The 16,995-nt window shown below is 41.3% G+C and overlaps 2 protein-coding genes across 12 annotated transcripts in view; both read left to right on the top strand.

The window, feature by feature from the left end:
- ENTREP2 (endosomal transmembrane epsin interactor 2) overlaps positions 1-16,995 on the top strand; it is a 396,616-nt gene that overhangs the window by 272,622 nt on the left and 106,999 nt on the right. For all 11 annotated transcript variants that reach the window (XM_082386093.1, XM_082386091.1, XM_082386089.1 and 8 more), the window contains one exon: positions 8,936-9,046. In XM_082386093.1, the coding sequence (XP_082242219.1) occupies positions 8,936-9,046 (111 nt within the window). The remainder of the gene's footprint in view (positions 1-8,935; positions 9,047-16,995) is intronic.
- NSMCE3 (NSE3 homolog, SMC5-SMC6 complex component) lies at positions 5,227-7,695 on the top strand. The gene has a single exon (XM_082386123.1). It carries the CDS (start codon positions 5,345-5,347, stop codon positions 6,182-6,184), a length of 840 nt encoding a protein of 279 aa, XP_082242249.1. The 5' UTR covers positions 5,227-5,344; the 3' UTR covers positions 6,185-7,695.

Below are 16,995 nucleotides of genomic sequence, written 5' to 3'. Positions count from 1 at the left end.
TCCCTTGCATAATGGGTTTGGAATTTGCTGTTTCAAGTGAGGGTAACCTACTCAAAGCACATAAAGCATAAAGGATGGGATTTTACTTGCTCCAGTAACTAGGTATCCCCGGGAGTTTGACCCTGAACTCAGGATCCAGGGATTCAGATGGCAGCGTGAGCACTGCTTCTCCATCTCTTAGGTCCCCCTTGAGTTGGCTTCCACATAAGACAGGTTACTCCCTAGCAAAGGCAAAGCTGGGTAGGCTTACATCACCCCTCAGCTTGTTAGCTGGGAGGAAAGAGAACCTATATGAACCCAAGAGGATGCTGATTGGACTTCTGAACCTGTCCCTGTGGCTGGCCTGAATCACATGCACCCACGAAAGGGGGGAAGAGCCTTACCCAGGTCTCCTAGAGATGGGAAGAGGCAGTTCCTAAAGGGAAAGGATACAGAACAGGGGGCAACCACAAGCAAATCAAAAGCCACTTATTGGCCACTAACAAGACCTTATGGGTTTACAGTTTTTTAACTTAACAAGCCTTCATGATTTTCATAAGTAAAAGACCCTGGGTAACTGGAAGGTGTCTATTTCTTGAAAAGAGTCTAAGAAGAGGCTTCTGGGCCAATTGGTTACAATGCTTGGAAAAAGCTGTCTCATCAAGCCCTCCTCTCCACCCACTTCCACCACCTACAGAAAGCTCTGTTGCCACTTAAAGTATTCCTTCACGAGGGACAAAGTGTTATTAGGTAGTCCTATCATGTGATTTCACCAGGATGGATCTTAGTTACAATGAGTGAACACAAGGGGTTTTATTGCAACCATGAAAATATCCGGATTGCTTTTCCTGCCATCTATGCAGTGAAATAGTACCTGCCCCCGCCAACTCCTTTGCTCACATGTTGCACTCAATCCACTTCCTTCTACTGGAAAAGACAGAGAAACTGCTCATATATGGTGGCTGCATGCTTTTATCATTCCTTTTCTTCCCCAAAAGTCCTGACCTGCTTTTTGCACTAGGTTGCTGTCAGAAAATTTAAAACCTTCCTCTGGTTCTGCAAGAACTTCCAGTGAATGAACAGGAGAATGCAGTAGATAATAGAGATGATTAGAGATTTTTAGCAGGCGTTTGCTAACAAGGAGATGAAATAAAGCAATTAATTAGAGGCATTTGAAGAGCAGTTGGTATAGGCATTTCTCTGTTCAATGCATTTGAAATCTTAGCTAGCTTAGTTTTTGCCACAAGGAAAAAAATTTGTGGGCCGGGGGGCTCTAATACTTAATAAAAGTATTAAGGTCATTAACATAAAGTGTTTGCAAATGTTTTTCTTTAACCACTTGTCTTTATTCTTCTACTGGCTGAAAAGTCACAAATATATTCACAGTGAATTTACTGAAAACTTGAATGTGTATAACTGCTAAGGCATGGTGTCACTGTGAAGTTAAAATTCACTGAAAATATATTGTTCAATTATCTCCCAAGCAAGAAAATCAACACTGAATTTCACTTTTAAAAGAAAGTAACTTTAATAGCACCTTGATAAATTTTTCCAGACTTTTTTCTGATTTCTGTGTACACGTGTTTCACTGTAGTAAACATCTTTCTATGTACAGCTTTGATAGGCCTCAAATACAGTTGGCCCTCTATATCCACAAGTTCCACATCCGCAGATTTAACCAACCGCACATCGAAAATATTAGAAAAGAGAAAAATCCAGAAAGTGCCAAAAAAGCAAAACTTAAATTTGCCGAGTGCTAGCAACTATTTATATAGCAGTTACGTTGTATTTACAACTATTTACGTAGCATTTATATTGTATTAGGTATTAATCTAGAGGTGATTTAAAGTACATGGGGAGGATGTGCAGATGTGCATGGGTTATATGGAAATACCACACCATTTTATATAAGGGCCTTGAGCATCTGAGGATTTTCGTATCTGTGGGGGTCCTGGGACCAATCCCCAAAGATATGGAGGGAGCACTGTCTTAACATGAAACCCCTGGAAAGAAGCAAATCTTTACCAACTACCCTATCCAGGCCCTGTGCGAGGTATTTGGCAAACCTCTCTTTCTTAGTCCCCGGAAGCCGTGATTAGTAATCTCATTTTGTTGACATGGAAACAGAGAGGAGTGTTGGTGCTTTCCCATGTTCATCCAGGTTTCTAGCCTAGGTCAATCTGACTCCCAAACTCTTACTTTTTCAAGGACACCATACGTTTGTCCTCTCTCTGCTCAGCATATGGTTAAAAGCAGTCTCTGGAGGCAGACTGACTGCCTCAGTTCAGATCCAGAGCTACCACCTACTTGCCACAGGACCCACGACAGTTAATGTTCTTCTACGTGCCTCGGTTTCCTCATTTGTGAGAAGAGAGAGATCATAAATGCACAGGCCCCATAGGGTTGTTGTGGGGATTAAATGAGTAACACCTAGACCACTTAGAAGAAGGTCTGACCCCCGGATACCTCTGTGGTAATCATTAGCTGCTGCTGTTTATATTTGTTATTAGTGTTAGTGTTGTTCTTACTACCGTCATCATCATAACAATTTTTCTGCAAACACCATGGCTTCCTGTGTCAATCTGAGGTGGAATGTGGGCCTGGGTGACTTCTCCATGCAATGCCTAAAACTTCATTCTAATCCTATCATTTTACATCTGTATTTTCCCACCTGCATTCTTTTGGACACAGTGTAGAGAGGTGTTTTAAGACTTAAAACTGGTATTTTTCTTTCACCCATTTTGAGTGAAAGAAAATGGGTAAAGATGCTATCTGGGTAAAAATGCTGGTGATGGACACTGCTGATTTTCACACAGTCACAGGGATCGCAAGACCTGTGGAACTAACTTGGTAACAAGAAAAAACACTAAAAAAAACAGCCCAGCTGTTGACAATGGCTTACATCTTATTTCCCATTTCTCTGTTATTTCTTGGTTGCTGATTTTTTTTTAAATTCAGGGTACAACTGATCCTTCTGAAGGGACCTTTGCTGAATTCTCAATTGTCGGAGGTTTCTTTGAACTTGAGTTTAAATTTTAATTTGCAAGGAAACTGAAGCAGATGGATTTTCTCTTCGTGGAAAAAAAGAAATGAGTGCCTTGATGATATATTTGTTTTCCTTAGCAGGCTTCTGCCATTAAGATTGATGCTTGAGGATATATTGTTAGATCTTGTGTGGAACAGAAAGTTATTACTAATAGTTTACCAGATTTTAGCATTCTTGCATCACAACACGGAATATCATTTTACATTTACTAGTTCTTTTCCAGCGCCATTATCAGATTGCATTTTCATAGTGAATTACAACAAAAATTTTATGCTACTGACATTTAATGAAATTTTAATAAGGTTGTGTTTTGATGTTAGTATTCAAATAATGTGTTTTGAATTGCTTTCCTTTGAATATATTTGCATTAAAGAGAAACTCAATTTGATTTGGTTCTTTAGAGTTTACCCACTTTCTGGTAGCTTTTTTTTTTTTTTTTTTTTTATTTATTTATTTATCTATTTATGGCTGTGTTGGGTCTTCGTTTCTGTGCGAGGGCTTTCTCTAGTTGCGGCAAGTGGGGGGCCACTCTTCATCGCGGTGCGCGGGCCTCTCACTATCGCGGCCTCTCTTGTTGCGGAGCACAGGCTCCAGACGCGCTCAGTAATTGTAGCTCACGGGCTTAGTTGGCCTAGTTGCTCCGCGGCATGTGGGATCTTCCCAGACCAGGGCTCGAACCCGTGTGCCCTGTATTGGCAGGCAGATTCTCAACCACTGCGCCACCAGGGAAGCCCTCTGGTAGCTTTAAAAAAGACAAAGAGGGGGCTTCCCTGGTGGCGCAATGGTTAAGAATCCTCCTGCCAATGCAGGGGACACGGGTTTGAGCCCTGGTTCGGGAAGATCCCACATGCTGTGGAGCAACTAAGCCCGTGCACAACTACTGAGCCTGCACTCTAGAGCCCACGAGCCACAACTACTGAGCCCACGTGCCACAACTACTGAAGCCCACGCACCTAGAGCCCGTGCTCCGCAGCGAGAAGCCACCACAGTGAGAAGCCCACGCACCACAACGAAGAGTGGCCTCCTCTCACCGCAACTAGAGAATGCCCGCGCACCGCATCGAAGACCCAACGTAGCCAAAAATAAGTAAATAAAATAAATTTTTTAAAAAAAGAGGTAAATTCAGTTTCTTCTTTGCCAGTCAGTTAATAGAAAAGGAACACATTTGCTGAGCTCTGGAAGTAATGGCAGCAGACTGCAAATGGTATGAGTTAATGGAATGACTCACGTTGGCTATTAGACTTGCACAATTTTAAAATACATATATATTTATATAAAGTGCACGTCACAGATTATGAGGGATTATACCTTTGGGTTCTCTTTTCTTTCTCATTTCTTTCTCATTGAGTCCTAAGGCTGATATATTAAGACATTTAAGAGATTCACATGATTGCAATTCTTGATCAGGGATGTCCAAAATTAAACGGTAATCTCTTGAGAAAGCACGGTTCTCTGTTGGTAGCGTTCTCTTAGCCATTTCTGCTAAAATTGTGGTGTGGGCCCAGGCAATTTCCATGAGCATGTGCTTTCCAAAAGATAAACTCACCAGACCTAACTAAAATATGCTTTCTGGGATGGCTTTGACGCAGCTGTCCGGCTGGAGTTTATTATGCACAGAGTATCAATGCTAAAATGGTGAAAAGATGGGGAAAGCCCGCTTGCGAGGCAAGGCTTGCCTTTACCATTCTTTCTGAACAGACTCAGGGGCTTTAGAGAAAGTAACTGGTGGGAAATGGTTAGGGGGGGACTGGCGACGGCAAACTAGTCCTCAGGGTCTTTTATCCTTTTTATGCCTAGTTTTGTGCGGAAAGAAATGCTTTTACTTCCCTTCCACGCTCTTCGCCTTATTTTTCTCCCACATTCTTCCTGGGAGTCTCCTCCACCTACAAACAGTCCAGATTTCAGAGCTCTCGATACTCACTTTCTACGGATCTGGCCTGAGCTGTGCGGTCTAAGGTGAGCCGCACACTCGCTCAGGACCTTTGCTTCCTGTTCTCTATCTTCAGGGTTTGGTAAGGACGACACTTAATTCTAATAAAACACACGGCTGGGACCAGCAGGGTTGCGCGGAGACACCGCCACCGCGCGACCGCCGCCCGAGCCAGACCGACCCCCAGACACGGCGCGGCCTCGATGACGTAGCGCGCAGCCTCCGTGACGCAACCGCGCAGCCCCCTGACGCAGCGCGCAGCCTCTGTGACGCAACCGCGCCCCCTCCGGCCCCGCCCAGAGCCGCCAGGAGGAGCTGCGTGCAGACCCACAATCCCCGCAGCCGCTAGTTACGGGGTGTCCGCTTCGCGCGGGTACCGCCGCCGCGACATGTCGTTAAAGCCGAAGAGCCGGGGCCGCGCCGGCGCCCAGGCCGAGCGGGGTGGCGGCGGCGAGGAGGCCCCGAGCACGTCCCGCGGGCCGGGCGGCGCCGCGTCGCAGGGCGGCCGGCGGGCCGAGGCTCCCTCAGCGCCGGGGCCGCGGTCGCAGAAGCAGCTGGAGCTGAAGGTGGCGGAGCTGGTGCAGTTCCTGCTGATCAAGGACCAGAGGAAGATCCCGATCCGTCGCACCGACATCCTGCGGCACGTGGTCGGGGACTACAAGGACGTGCTCCCCGAGCTGCTGCGGCGGGCGGCCGAGCGCCTGGAGTATGTGTTCGGGTACCGGCTGGTGGAGCTGGAGCCCCGGAGCAACACCTACATTCTGGTCAACACGCTGGAGCCGGTGGAGGAGGACGCGGAGATGCGCGGCGACCAGGGCACGCCCACCACCGGGCTGCTCATGATCGTGCTGGGGCTCATCTTCATGAAGGGCAACAGCATCAAAGAGACCGAGGTCTGGGACTTCCTGCGGCGCCTCGGGGTGCACCCCACCAAGAAGCACCTCATCTTCGGGGACCCGAAGAAGCTCATCACCGAGGACTTCGTGCGGCAGCGGTACTTGGAGTACCGGCGCATCCCGCACACGGACCCCGTGGACTACGAGCTCCAGTGGGGCCCGCGCACCAACCTGGAGACCAGCAAGATGAAGGTGCTCAAGTTCGTGGCCAAAGTCCACAATCAGGATCCCAAGGACTGGCCGGCGCAGTACTGTGAGGCTTTGGCGGAGGAGGAGGCCAGGGCCAGACCCCAGACCGGGGTTGCGGCCCCAACCCCAGCCCCTTCCTCTTGAAACCTGAGACAGACTCGGAGAGACCCCGGGGAAGGGCTGGGGGTGGGAGGAAGCATCTTGCTGTAACCCTTAAATGTGTGTAGTAGTTTTAGGATGTGTTTGCAATCTTTTCTTCTTGTGATATTATAAGTCACTTTGGTTCCGAATTTTCATTTATAAAAATATTAAGGGATGATTTCTTTTGGTTTGTCTTACTGTCTGTATTTGTTTTTATTGGTATAAAAATCTTGCTAGCTTTATAAAGCGAATTGGAAAGTTTTGTACCATGTTATGGAAGTAGACATTTAAAAGAAAGAACACGTCAATAAGTTGCTTTCATGCCAAGGAAATAAAGCGAAGTGGCTCTTGTCTGGCCTCTGGACTACCCAACTCTGTAAGGAAAAATAAAAGTCTATAAATTGAAAACTAAAATGTAACTGCCTATATCTCTATCTTAGCACAGCTATTTTAAAAATATATTTTCCATGTGTATAAGTGTTATGAGTCATTCTAAGCAATGTATGCATTGTATTTTTTCCAGATAATTTTTTGTGTGGCTGACCATTTAGTTCCTTTTTTTTCTGTTTTTTTTTTTTTTTTTTTTTTTTGCTACTATAGTTATAATAAACACTGTGTTTTTGAAGCAGGTAAGCATTGTGGACTTATTTTAACCATAAGTCATGAGAAGATTTCATGACTGAAAAACAGAATCTTAACAAAAAAAGAAAAATAATGTTTACCACGTATCATTCAGATAAATAGTGTTTTGTGGAAGTTGCTCTATTTTTATGTGTGTGTGCATATTGGATCATGATGTAAAATACATTTCTTTCTGTGGGTCACAGAAGAGTGTTAATGATTAACCATACCTACTTGAGAATCAGACTACGTGGGTTCAGAGCCTCCCTCTGCATAACTGGCTGTAGGAATTTAAGCAGGTTAGGTTGTATACAGACCTTTCCTCACCTGTAAAATGTGTTGATGATGCATGTTATTGTGTGTGGTAGTGTGATAATTAGATAGGGAAGTACACCTAGAGATCTTGGCACAGTCCCAGGCTGTGGGGGATTTTAGTTGTTACTTTGTTCCTTAAAATTTGTTTATTCTTGGTCTGGAGCAGTTAAAAAAATTTTTTTTAAGATTTTCTTTCATTATCTTGTTCTAAATCATTCCTCGAATTGGAATTACTGGTTCAAAAATATGACAGTATTCTTCTAGTCTGACTCTGTTGTATGGTTTTATGGAAAAACATAACTCATGGTATATGGTGAGTAGAGCCCACGTAAACAGTAAGAGCAGAAAGTAAGATCTACCCCAGCTTGGAGAGGTCTCTGTAGTGTAGTGAATAGCATATGGGGTTTCGAGGTTGTCTGACAGACTGAATTCAAATTAGGACTCATGCTGTGGCAACATGGTGATTTGGCATAGGTTTTAAGCTCTCTCAATCTCAATTTCTTTATGTGTAAAATGGGAAAAACAATAACTATATCATAGTTTGTTGTATGGATTAAATGAGCCTGAAGAAAAGCTGGTATAGTGGCCTTTCATTGTATCTCTCCATAGCCTCTGGCAAAATGCAGTTTATATACAGAGGTTCAACAGATAATTATTCAGCCGGTGAATAAGTATGATTGGGGGGAAGGTACTGCAAATTAACCATGAAATGAGGTAAATACTTAAAAAAAGAAAAATGTGGATTGATCAACCCTGGACTAGAGTGATCTAGAAGAATCTGGTGGGTATGTGGTGGTGTAGAGCAATGGGTTAGATGACGGTTTTACTTTATTCTGTTGAACTGGAATTTGCATTTATTTTATCAGTGAATATAGTTGGTCCTTAAAAGCATTTCTTCTTGGTTTGCATTTATTTCAGTGGATGAATTACCTTCTGGCTAAGCATTCTGCTTACTCAATGACCGCTTTCCCCTCTGGGGTGTTCTAATGCTGGGATTTTCATCTGTACGGGGCGGAAAATATCATTACCCACTATGCAGTGTCAGTTATATCTGAGGCACATGTTTTCCCCACACTTTTCTTGTAGAGATGTTAACAATTTACCATCAGTGGATTACCATTTTGTTTCAAATTTTAAAGTAGAAAACATTACAGACCAGATCAAGCCCTTGTTTCTTTTCACCCTTCCCAGAGGTGTCAAGAGTTTGTGGCTATTGTGCCATTGTCTAGTTAATACAATATAATGTTTAATATATGAATAATATATACAGTTGACCCTTGAACAACACAGGTTTGAACTGCATGGTCCACTTACATGCAGATTTTTTTCAATAAATATGGAGTACATTTACAGGCTGGGAGATGGGTATGTGGGGCGTTGTTACACTGTTTTCTCTGGTTTTGCATATGTATGAAATTTTCCATAACAAAAAAGAAATAAACTTAAAGGCATTCTAATAAATAAACTTCTTTCACTTGATTTTTTTTAGTAATTTATTACTTGTTATTTCTGAGACTATATAACACTATTTTGAGACTGTAGAATGCATAGTATTTTCAAGTTTAGCTTCTAAAATATTTTACAATATATTTCAAATAAAATCATGGCTGCTGGCTATGGCTTTTCAGAGACTTTACCTTTTTTATTTGATTTAAGGTAATATGAATTTGAAATTTTAATAAATAATACTTTCCTTGAAAACATAAAAATGTTATTCATGTAATTACTGGATCATCTGAAAGCTTTTTGAAAGCCAAATAATTTTTCCTTCGAGTCTCTCCAAGTGAATAATCAATTTCTTGTTTGGTTTGTTTCCAGATAACCTTTTTCATGCTGCTCTCTGCAGTATGTGTAATGCTGAATTTGGCTGGTTCAATTCTCTCCTGTCAGAACGCTCAGCTAGTCAACTCCCTAGAAGGCTGTCAGTTGGTGAGTAATGAAATGCAGACCTTTTGATAAAGGGCATAGGCTTTGATTTTGAATGAAAATGATTTCAAAAATAATTTTATTGTATCCTTGGATTTATTCTGATGTTTTAGTGTTGTTTAAGGAATTAACGTTGATTCATTTTTAAAAATTCTCCCAAATTAAAACTGGTTCTACTCATAAGTCAGTTACTAATAGTATGTTAGTATAATGCTATTTTAAAATAAATGTCTTTAGTAACGATTTTATTTTAATATTTGTAGCATTGATTTTTGTCTCCACTGAATTTTTAAAAATCAATTTTATAAGTCAATTTTAAGTGCTGAGATACATATAAGCTTGATAATGAGTGCATCCAAACAATTTAGTTCTCATTTTTCAGTTAAAAAAGAGAACTATCTTTTCAATCTAGGAAAACCGTAGATGGTGTGCTATGGACATGGTAGGGGGTCATTTTGGTTTGTTGAATGTAATCATCATTCCTTATCATAACTTGGCTCCTGCTTCGGTAACACGTGCGTGTGGCTGGTGCAGAAATCAGAGTGCGTCCCATGACATTCAGTACAGGTGCAATGTGACCCCTGATGTGACCCTGGCTGCTGGGGGTATGGGGGTGCTGGCGTTTTTTTCCTTAACTTAGAGAAGGCACAAGGCTACCCTTTAGAGCCATGCCCCTCATAGCTGCCCATGTACTTGCCAACCTGTGGCCATGATTTCTGAGAGGTCAGGGGCTATGCTGAACTCCCCGAAGCTTTTCTGTAGCAGGGCAGTGCCTACATTTCTAGTGGCCATGCCATCAGGTTCAAAGGGGAGCTGCTGCCCTTTACATTCCTCATCTACCAAGGCCAGCAAGTCTAGTGTAAGGTGCAGGCTGAGTGCTGAAGCACCTACTGAGTCCCCAAAACTGAGAGCTTAGTCTTGTTATTTTCTCTTCAGTGTGGGCGAGCTCACACTGATCATATTTCATCCCAATATGATGTACACAGAGTATCCTCGCTGTAGTGCAGCATTTCCCCAGGACTACCAAGAACTGACACAACCTGGAGCCCCATCACCATCAGAAAGGGCGACTTGCTAACTTCTGTTCGTAACTTGGTAGCCTCTCTTTTCCTAAGTACTAAATGTGGTGAATATGGTAAAATCTGGCAACCTACACAGGATTAGCCATTTTTTTCTCTGATTCCAATTTTCCAAGACAGTGACTGGGGTGACAAGAAGTGACAGTGCCCGGAGGTCCAGATCCAAAAGAAAGGCAAGTGCCCAGTCTTGAAAGGTTGACTTCTCCTGGTATTAATCTCAGACCCTGTTTCCCTATACTGTATGCATCAGTATACATCTGTATGCATCAGAGTTTGGAGCAGAGAAAGGTTTATTGCAGGGCCAAGCAAAGAGCCGGGTGGCTTGTACCCACCAAATCCCCGAACTTCCGGAAGGGTTTCAGCAAAGCATTTTTAAAGGCAAGGTGAGGGAAGGGCGAGGTTGCAGACTTCTTGGTGCAGGAATCCTTTGTTCTTGCAGCTGTCCACTTAGGCCAGGTCACAATGTTCCTGTAAACCTCCAACAACACAAATGTTATTCTCTGTTCTGCAACTTTTTATCCCTATATGAATGGACTCTTAAAGGTCAGAGTCCTGAGAATAGGCTCTCCTGTATATTTCAGGCTATAGGCAACATTCTTTTACAAAAGGTGCAGAGCCAGCATGACTAAGTACAGGCAACAGAGCACAAGGGTTAGAGCTAAAGGAATAGATCTAATAAGGAGTCAGGTTTCTTCTTCCCTATTACTATCTTCTTCTCAGTGAAAATGAACTTGGCTTATGCCTAATTTCACATAGTATAAAACTAAATTTTATGTGGTTTTTAAGTTCTATGAAGAAATTCATTTGAAACAAATGTAGAAAATGACAAAAAAATTAAATATGAAAACCGTAATAGGCATACAATTAGGGAAATAGAAATAGGTCATGAAAACTAATCCCTGTGTGCCCTCTAAAAGTAAATAATGTAACTTTTAAAATTATTTTTGAATAATCTGGAATTTCCTCTCTGATCATCATTTTTACCTTCTGAAAATTTAGATACCTGAATCCCATATAATACACATTTTGGTAGACATATTCTGTTACTTTCCTCAAGTTAAATAATGTATGTCTCTGAGTGACAATTATCATAGAAACAAACTTTTTGCACGTTAAAATACCTAATGTGACTTAGACACAGCAAGCATTAAATAATATGGGTTGAACTGAATTATTCCCACTTTCTGCTCAGAGATTAATGTGTCTCTTGGAGTCAGGGTAGAATATCTCACACATGGGAATTAAAGAGCTACATTCTAACCAAAAATACCCATGGAAAACTTGCAATTGATCCATATCTGCTTTCTTAATCAAGCCGGCTACAAAGGGCTTTCTTGTGGTTGTACTTTATTTTGGAGATGAATAGGCTAGGGAAACCACACTTCAATTTTGAAGTTGTTTGAAACCTGAAAGAATGTGGAACTTTATATTATATGACAGCAGTAACGTCCAAGCCTTGATGGTTACCATTCGGATATATAAGTATATGAATATCCTGTATGTATGAATTTACTGGAGAATATTGTGACAGTGGCCAAGGAGACCCTAACTACTCAATATGGAGTTGACTTCTTGCTGCCACTCTTCCTTCCTCAAGTTTTTTGAAATAAAAAGGGGTTTTGTTTGTATTTTTGTTTTTAAGCTAGCTTGGTATCAACAGCCTTTAGTTGAAGCAGACTCTGGTTCTATCCTTGATTCACAGTCTTTTAAAATATTACCAGATGCTATCTTCTGATTTATTTGTGATTATTCATCTGTATTCATAAATGCAGTTAATTTGGAGCTTTCATTTTCCTCCTGCCCTATTTTGTTTCATGATTATCGTATTTCATAAATATTAGTTAAGAAACTTCAATCTAAGGAATTTTCTGTTCCTTGATGGATACTGGCACATAAATGCCAGTTGTCCGTACCTTTTGGCATTCTCTGGACCTAGAACTATTTTATTTAAAAAGTTATTAGGCATAAATTTCTATTCTTCCAGATTTTTTTCTATTTCTTTCTCAGCTTTTGAGCCACATTTGACAATATCAATTGTCAGAATTAACATTTTTTCTTTGTATTGGCCTTTTCACATTTTAATATGAAGTAATGCATTGAATTGTTTTTAAAATACCCATAGTAACATTATGTCCTTATTTCTTTTGTTTTCATACTGTTGTATATTTCTCTTCCTTTCCTGATGAGTTTGGCCAGAAATGTATTTGTTTTATTTATCTGAAAACTTAAAGTACCAAAGAAATGTATCCATTGTAAAATTCCCAAAATACAGAAGTGTAAAATTTTTAACTCCCCCGTGTCAGCATGTACCCTTATGGAAATTTCTGTATGTAAATTAGAGAAATAGCCTCAGATCTAGTCCATCCTTTTAACTCCTGCATTATATTCTGTGGATGCAAATTCTACACACTAATTCACAGGTCCCCAACTGCAGGGCCCTTAAGTGGTCTCTTCTTATGTCACAAATAATGCTGGATTTAATTGTTTTATAAATTAATCTATGGACACGTTTGTGTGTTATCTATGAAGGATACTTTCTAAAAGTTGAATTGATGGCACAAAGAGTAAATGCATTAAAATGTTGACAGCTGTTGCCTTCCAGAAAGGTTTGTACTCACGATCATTTCTGCCTGCGGTCCCTGGAGACGAGCACGTCCAACCCTTGCCAAGATTAGATGTCACCAATATTGAAAATGTTTGCCAACCTGAAGGATGAAAAATTGCATCTCACTGTGTTTTAATTTGCTCCCCCTGGTCATCAGTGCGGTGGAGTTATTTTTAATAGAAGCAGAATTGAATGTAGAGGTAAATTGGGAAAGAATTGAGATCTTTATCATATTAAGTCTTTTGATTTAGGACCAGGTTATGTCTCTTCCAGCCTTCAGGGAAGTCTTCTAGCCTTTTTCATACAGTGCTTAAACATCTTCTACTAATTCCTAGTTTGTTTGTAGTTTTTGATGCTAATGTCAGTGGTAGTTTTCTTCACTCTATTTTATAATTGGTTATTGCTATAATATAGGTAAGCTATTGATTTTTTAATTAAACTTTTCATTTTGAGATAACTGTAGATTCACACACAGAAATAATACAGAGAAATCTATGTAGCTTTTACCCAGTTTTCCCCAATGGTAACATCTTGCAGAAGTATCGTACAGTATCGTACTGGGATATTGACAGTGATGCAGTCAAGACATAGAACATTTCTACCACGTTATAGGCCCCTCCTGTTGCTTTTTTAATAGCCACAGTTACTTCCTTTCTGCCCGCACTCCCTCCTTAATGCCTGGCAATCGCTCGTCCACTAGAACACTCCATTTCTTTTTTTTTTTTATTTCCAAAATGTCATATAAGTGGAATCGTACAATTTGTAGGCTTTTGGAACTGGCTATTTTCACTCAGCATGATTCTCTGGAGATTTATCCAGGCTGTTGCACATGCTGATAGTTTCTCGCTGTTTATTCCATGGAGCAGTGTTGCTCTGATTGGATGGACCGGTTTAACCATTCACCTGTGGAAGGACATCCGAACGAATTCCACCTTCTGACTATTATGAATAAAGCTGCTATGAACATTCCTGTGCAGGTTTCTGTGTGAACACCAATTTTCAGTTCTTTGAGATGAATGCCCAGGAGTGCAGTTGCTGGTTGTATGGTAGGTGCCAAACTGCTCTGTAGGTTGTCCGTACCTTTTGGCATTCCCACCAGTGATGTACGAGTGATCCGGTTTCTCTGCATCTTCATCAGCATTTGCTGTTGTCACTTTTTTTTACTTTAGTCATTCTCATAGCATAGAGTGATGCCCTATTGTAGTTTTAATTTGTGTTTCCACGATAGCTAATGATGTTAAACATCTTTTCATGTGCTTCTTTGCTATCTGTATATCCTCTTTGGTAAAATGTCTGTTCATGTGTTTTGCTTATTTTCTTTCCGTTTTTTTTTTTTCCTGTTGAGGTTTGAGAGTTCTTTATATTCTAGATACTAGTCCTTTGTTGAATATGTGGTTTGCAAATATTTATCCCAGTCTGTAGTTTGTCTTTTCATCCTCTTAATAGGGTCTTCAGCAGGGTAAATTTAAAAAATTTTGATGAAGTCTTATTTATCAATTGATGCTTTTATGGATCACGGTTTTGGTGTCAAGTCTAAGAACTCTTTGCCTATCCCTAAACCTTGAATATTTTCTCCTACGTGGAGGTGGGAGTTCCAGCTCTCCAGAAAGCCTCCACTGATACCTCTCTGGCTGGGAAGGGTAGACCCTACTGCTCCCCAAGTGGCTTGTACTGACATGGGGTGGGGAGATGGCCTCATCACCGCCAGGCAGTGCGGAAAGCCCTGACTTTCCACCTTACCTGGGAGCAGAGGGGGCCTCCTTACTGCCAGGGGTGGGTGGAAGCCCAGGCTCCCCACGTGGCCTCCTTCAACACCACGGAATTTGGGAGGCTCTGAGTTTTCATCTCCAAGTCTGGGATATAGGAAGCAAAACCAAAAAACTCAGGAAACTCACCACTGTGCCCTTCTCTGGGTCCCGAAGTCCATAACCAGTCTGTCTTCTTTTTACTTTTCGGAGTCTTTAATGTATGTTTTATATACAATGTCCAGTGTTTTTAGTTGTACTCAGAAGAATAGGGAAAAGTACATCTCCTCCATCTTTCCGGAAGCCAAAATGCTGTTGACTTTTGTATATTTTGTATGTTGAAATTTTTTGTTAACTCTAAAAGTTTTTCAAAATTATCTTTTAGTTTCTAGGTGGACAGCCACATAAGCTGTGAAGATAAAGGTTCTTTCCCTTCGTTATGAATATTTATAGAGCGTATTTTTTTCTTAACTTTTTACATTGATTGATATGGGTTTCAGTAGGCATTCAGTACCGTGCAATGCAATAAGCTTTTTTTCCCCAGTTTTATTGAGATATAATTGACATACAGCAGTGTACCCAGGTGTACAGCATAACGATTTTTAAAAAATTTTTCTTTGGAGTATTGATTTACAATGTTGTGTTAGTTTCTGCTGTACAGCCAAGTGAATCAGTTATACATATACACATATCAACTCCTTTTTTAGCTTCTTTCCCCATACAGCATAACAATTTGACTTACATCATGAAATGATCATCACAATAAGTTTCGTGAACATCCATCATCTCATATAGATACAAAATTTAAAAGATAGAAAAAAATGTTTTTCCTTTTGATGAGAACTCTTTGGATTTACTATCTTAACAACTTTCATATACAACGTACAGCAGTGTTATTTATATGTATCATATTGTACATTACATTTATCTCATAACTGGAAGTTTGTACCCTTTGACCACCTTCACCCGATTCCCCCTCCCCGCACCCCCGCCTCTGTAAAATCTGATCTCTTTTTCTATGAGTTTGTTTGTTTTCAAGGTATAATTGACCTACAACACTGTGTTAGTTCCTGTTACACAACACAGTGATTTGATATTTCTATACCTTCAAAAATGATCACCAAGATAAGTCTAGTTACGATCTGTCACCATACAAAGATATTACATAATTATTGACTGTATTCCCCATACTGTACATTTCATACCTGTGACTCATTTATTTTGCAACTGGAAGTTTGTACCTCTTCATCTCTCTCGTACCCCCATCCCCTCGCCTCTGGGAACCACCTGTTTGTTCTCTGTATCTATAACTCTGTTTTTGTTTTATGTTTGTTCATTTGTCTTGTTTTACAGATTCCACATGTAAGTGAAATCATACAGTATTTGTCTTTCTCTGTCTGACGTACTTAGCATTAGGCTTTTAACCTAATCCCTGACTGAGCTTCATAGAAGGACACACGATAGGAGACGCAGCAGGGAGAAGGCCCGGCAGCTCCATCTGCCTGTCACCCACCGCGGCTGCCCTGCTCTCACAGAAGAGGTGCCTGGGGAGCACCTGACACAAGGCCAAAGCCTGTTTTCAAACAGGTGTTTTTAGAGCATCTTTGTTTTCACAGAGACCCAAGGCCTGCGTGCCAGCACACAGCTCCCCTGAGGGCCCACTTCCACAGGACAAGCAAGGTATTTCCACATTGCTCTGTGGTCTCCAAGAAAGCAGTGACATAGCACAGAACTTTCAGGTCATTTTTCCACGGGAATCTGGACCAGCCTAGGCCCCATGTTACCCTTTATTCATGTTGAGGATTTTCGGGGGAAAGGGGTGACTAATAACAGCCCTTTTTTTTTTCTTTAATATATTTATTTATTTATTTTATTATTTTGGCTGCGTTGGGTCTTTGTTGCTGCGTACAGGCTTTCTCTAGTTGCAGTGAGCAGGGGCTACCCTTCACTGCGGTGCGTGGGCTTCTCATTGCAGTGGCTTCTCTTGTTGCGGAGCACAGGCTCCAGATGCGCAGGCTCAGTAGTTGTGGCTCACGGGCTTAGTTGCTCCGCGCATGTGTGATCTTCCCGGACCAGGACTCGAACCCGTGTCCTCTGCATTGGCAGGCGAATTCCCAACCACTGCACCACCAGGGAAGCCCAACAGCCCTTTTTTATAGCGTTGTTTTATTCCTGATTTTTATAGGATGGAGAGTGAAGAGGATTGACATGATGGGTCACCATTCAGTGTAGTTTTCACTGTCAGCTTCCCAGAGGTGCCCTTATTAACATAAGGCATTTCCTTCTAGCCTGACTTTTTTTTTTAAACTAACTTTATTTTTTTTTTTTAAGTTTTTTTTTTGGCCGCACCACATAGCTTTTGGGATTTTAGTTCCCCTACCAGGGATTGAACCCAGGCTCCTGCAGTGAAAGCACCAAGTCCTAACCACTGGACTGCCAGGGAATTCCCTAGCCTGACTTTCTAAGATTTTTTTTTTAAATCAGGAATGCATGTAAGTTTTATCACTGTCTTTTCAACATCTG

The sequence above is a fragment of the Balaenoptera borealis genome, assembly GCF_965194805.1.
Source record: "Balaenoptera borealis genome assembly, chromosome: 3".
Classification (NCBI taxonomy): Eukaryota; Metazoa; Chordata; class Mammalia; order Artiodactyla; family Balaenopteridae; genus Balaenoptera; species Balaenoptera borealis.
This window is presented reverse-complemented; position numbering and strand designations above follow the sequence as displayed.

What these genes read in the sequence shown, in the direction of transcription:
- NSMCE3 (XM_082386123.1), top strand. Translation starts at nt 5,345, where the DNA reads ATGTCGTTAAAGCCGAAGAGCCGGGGCCGCGCCGGCGCCCAGGCCGAG.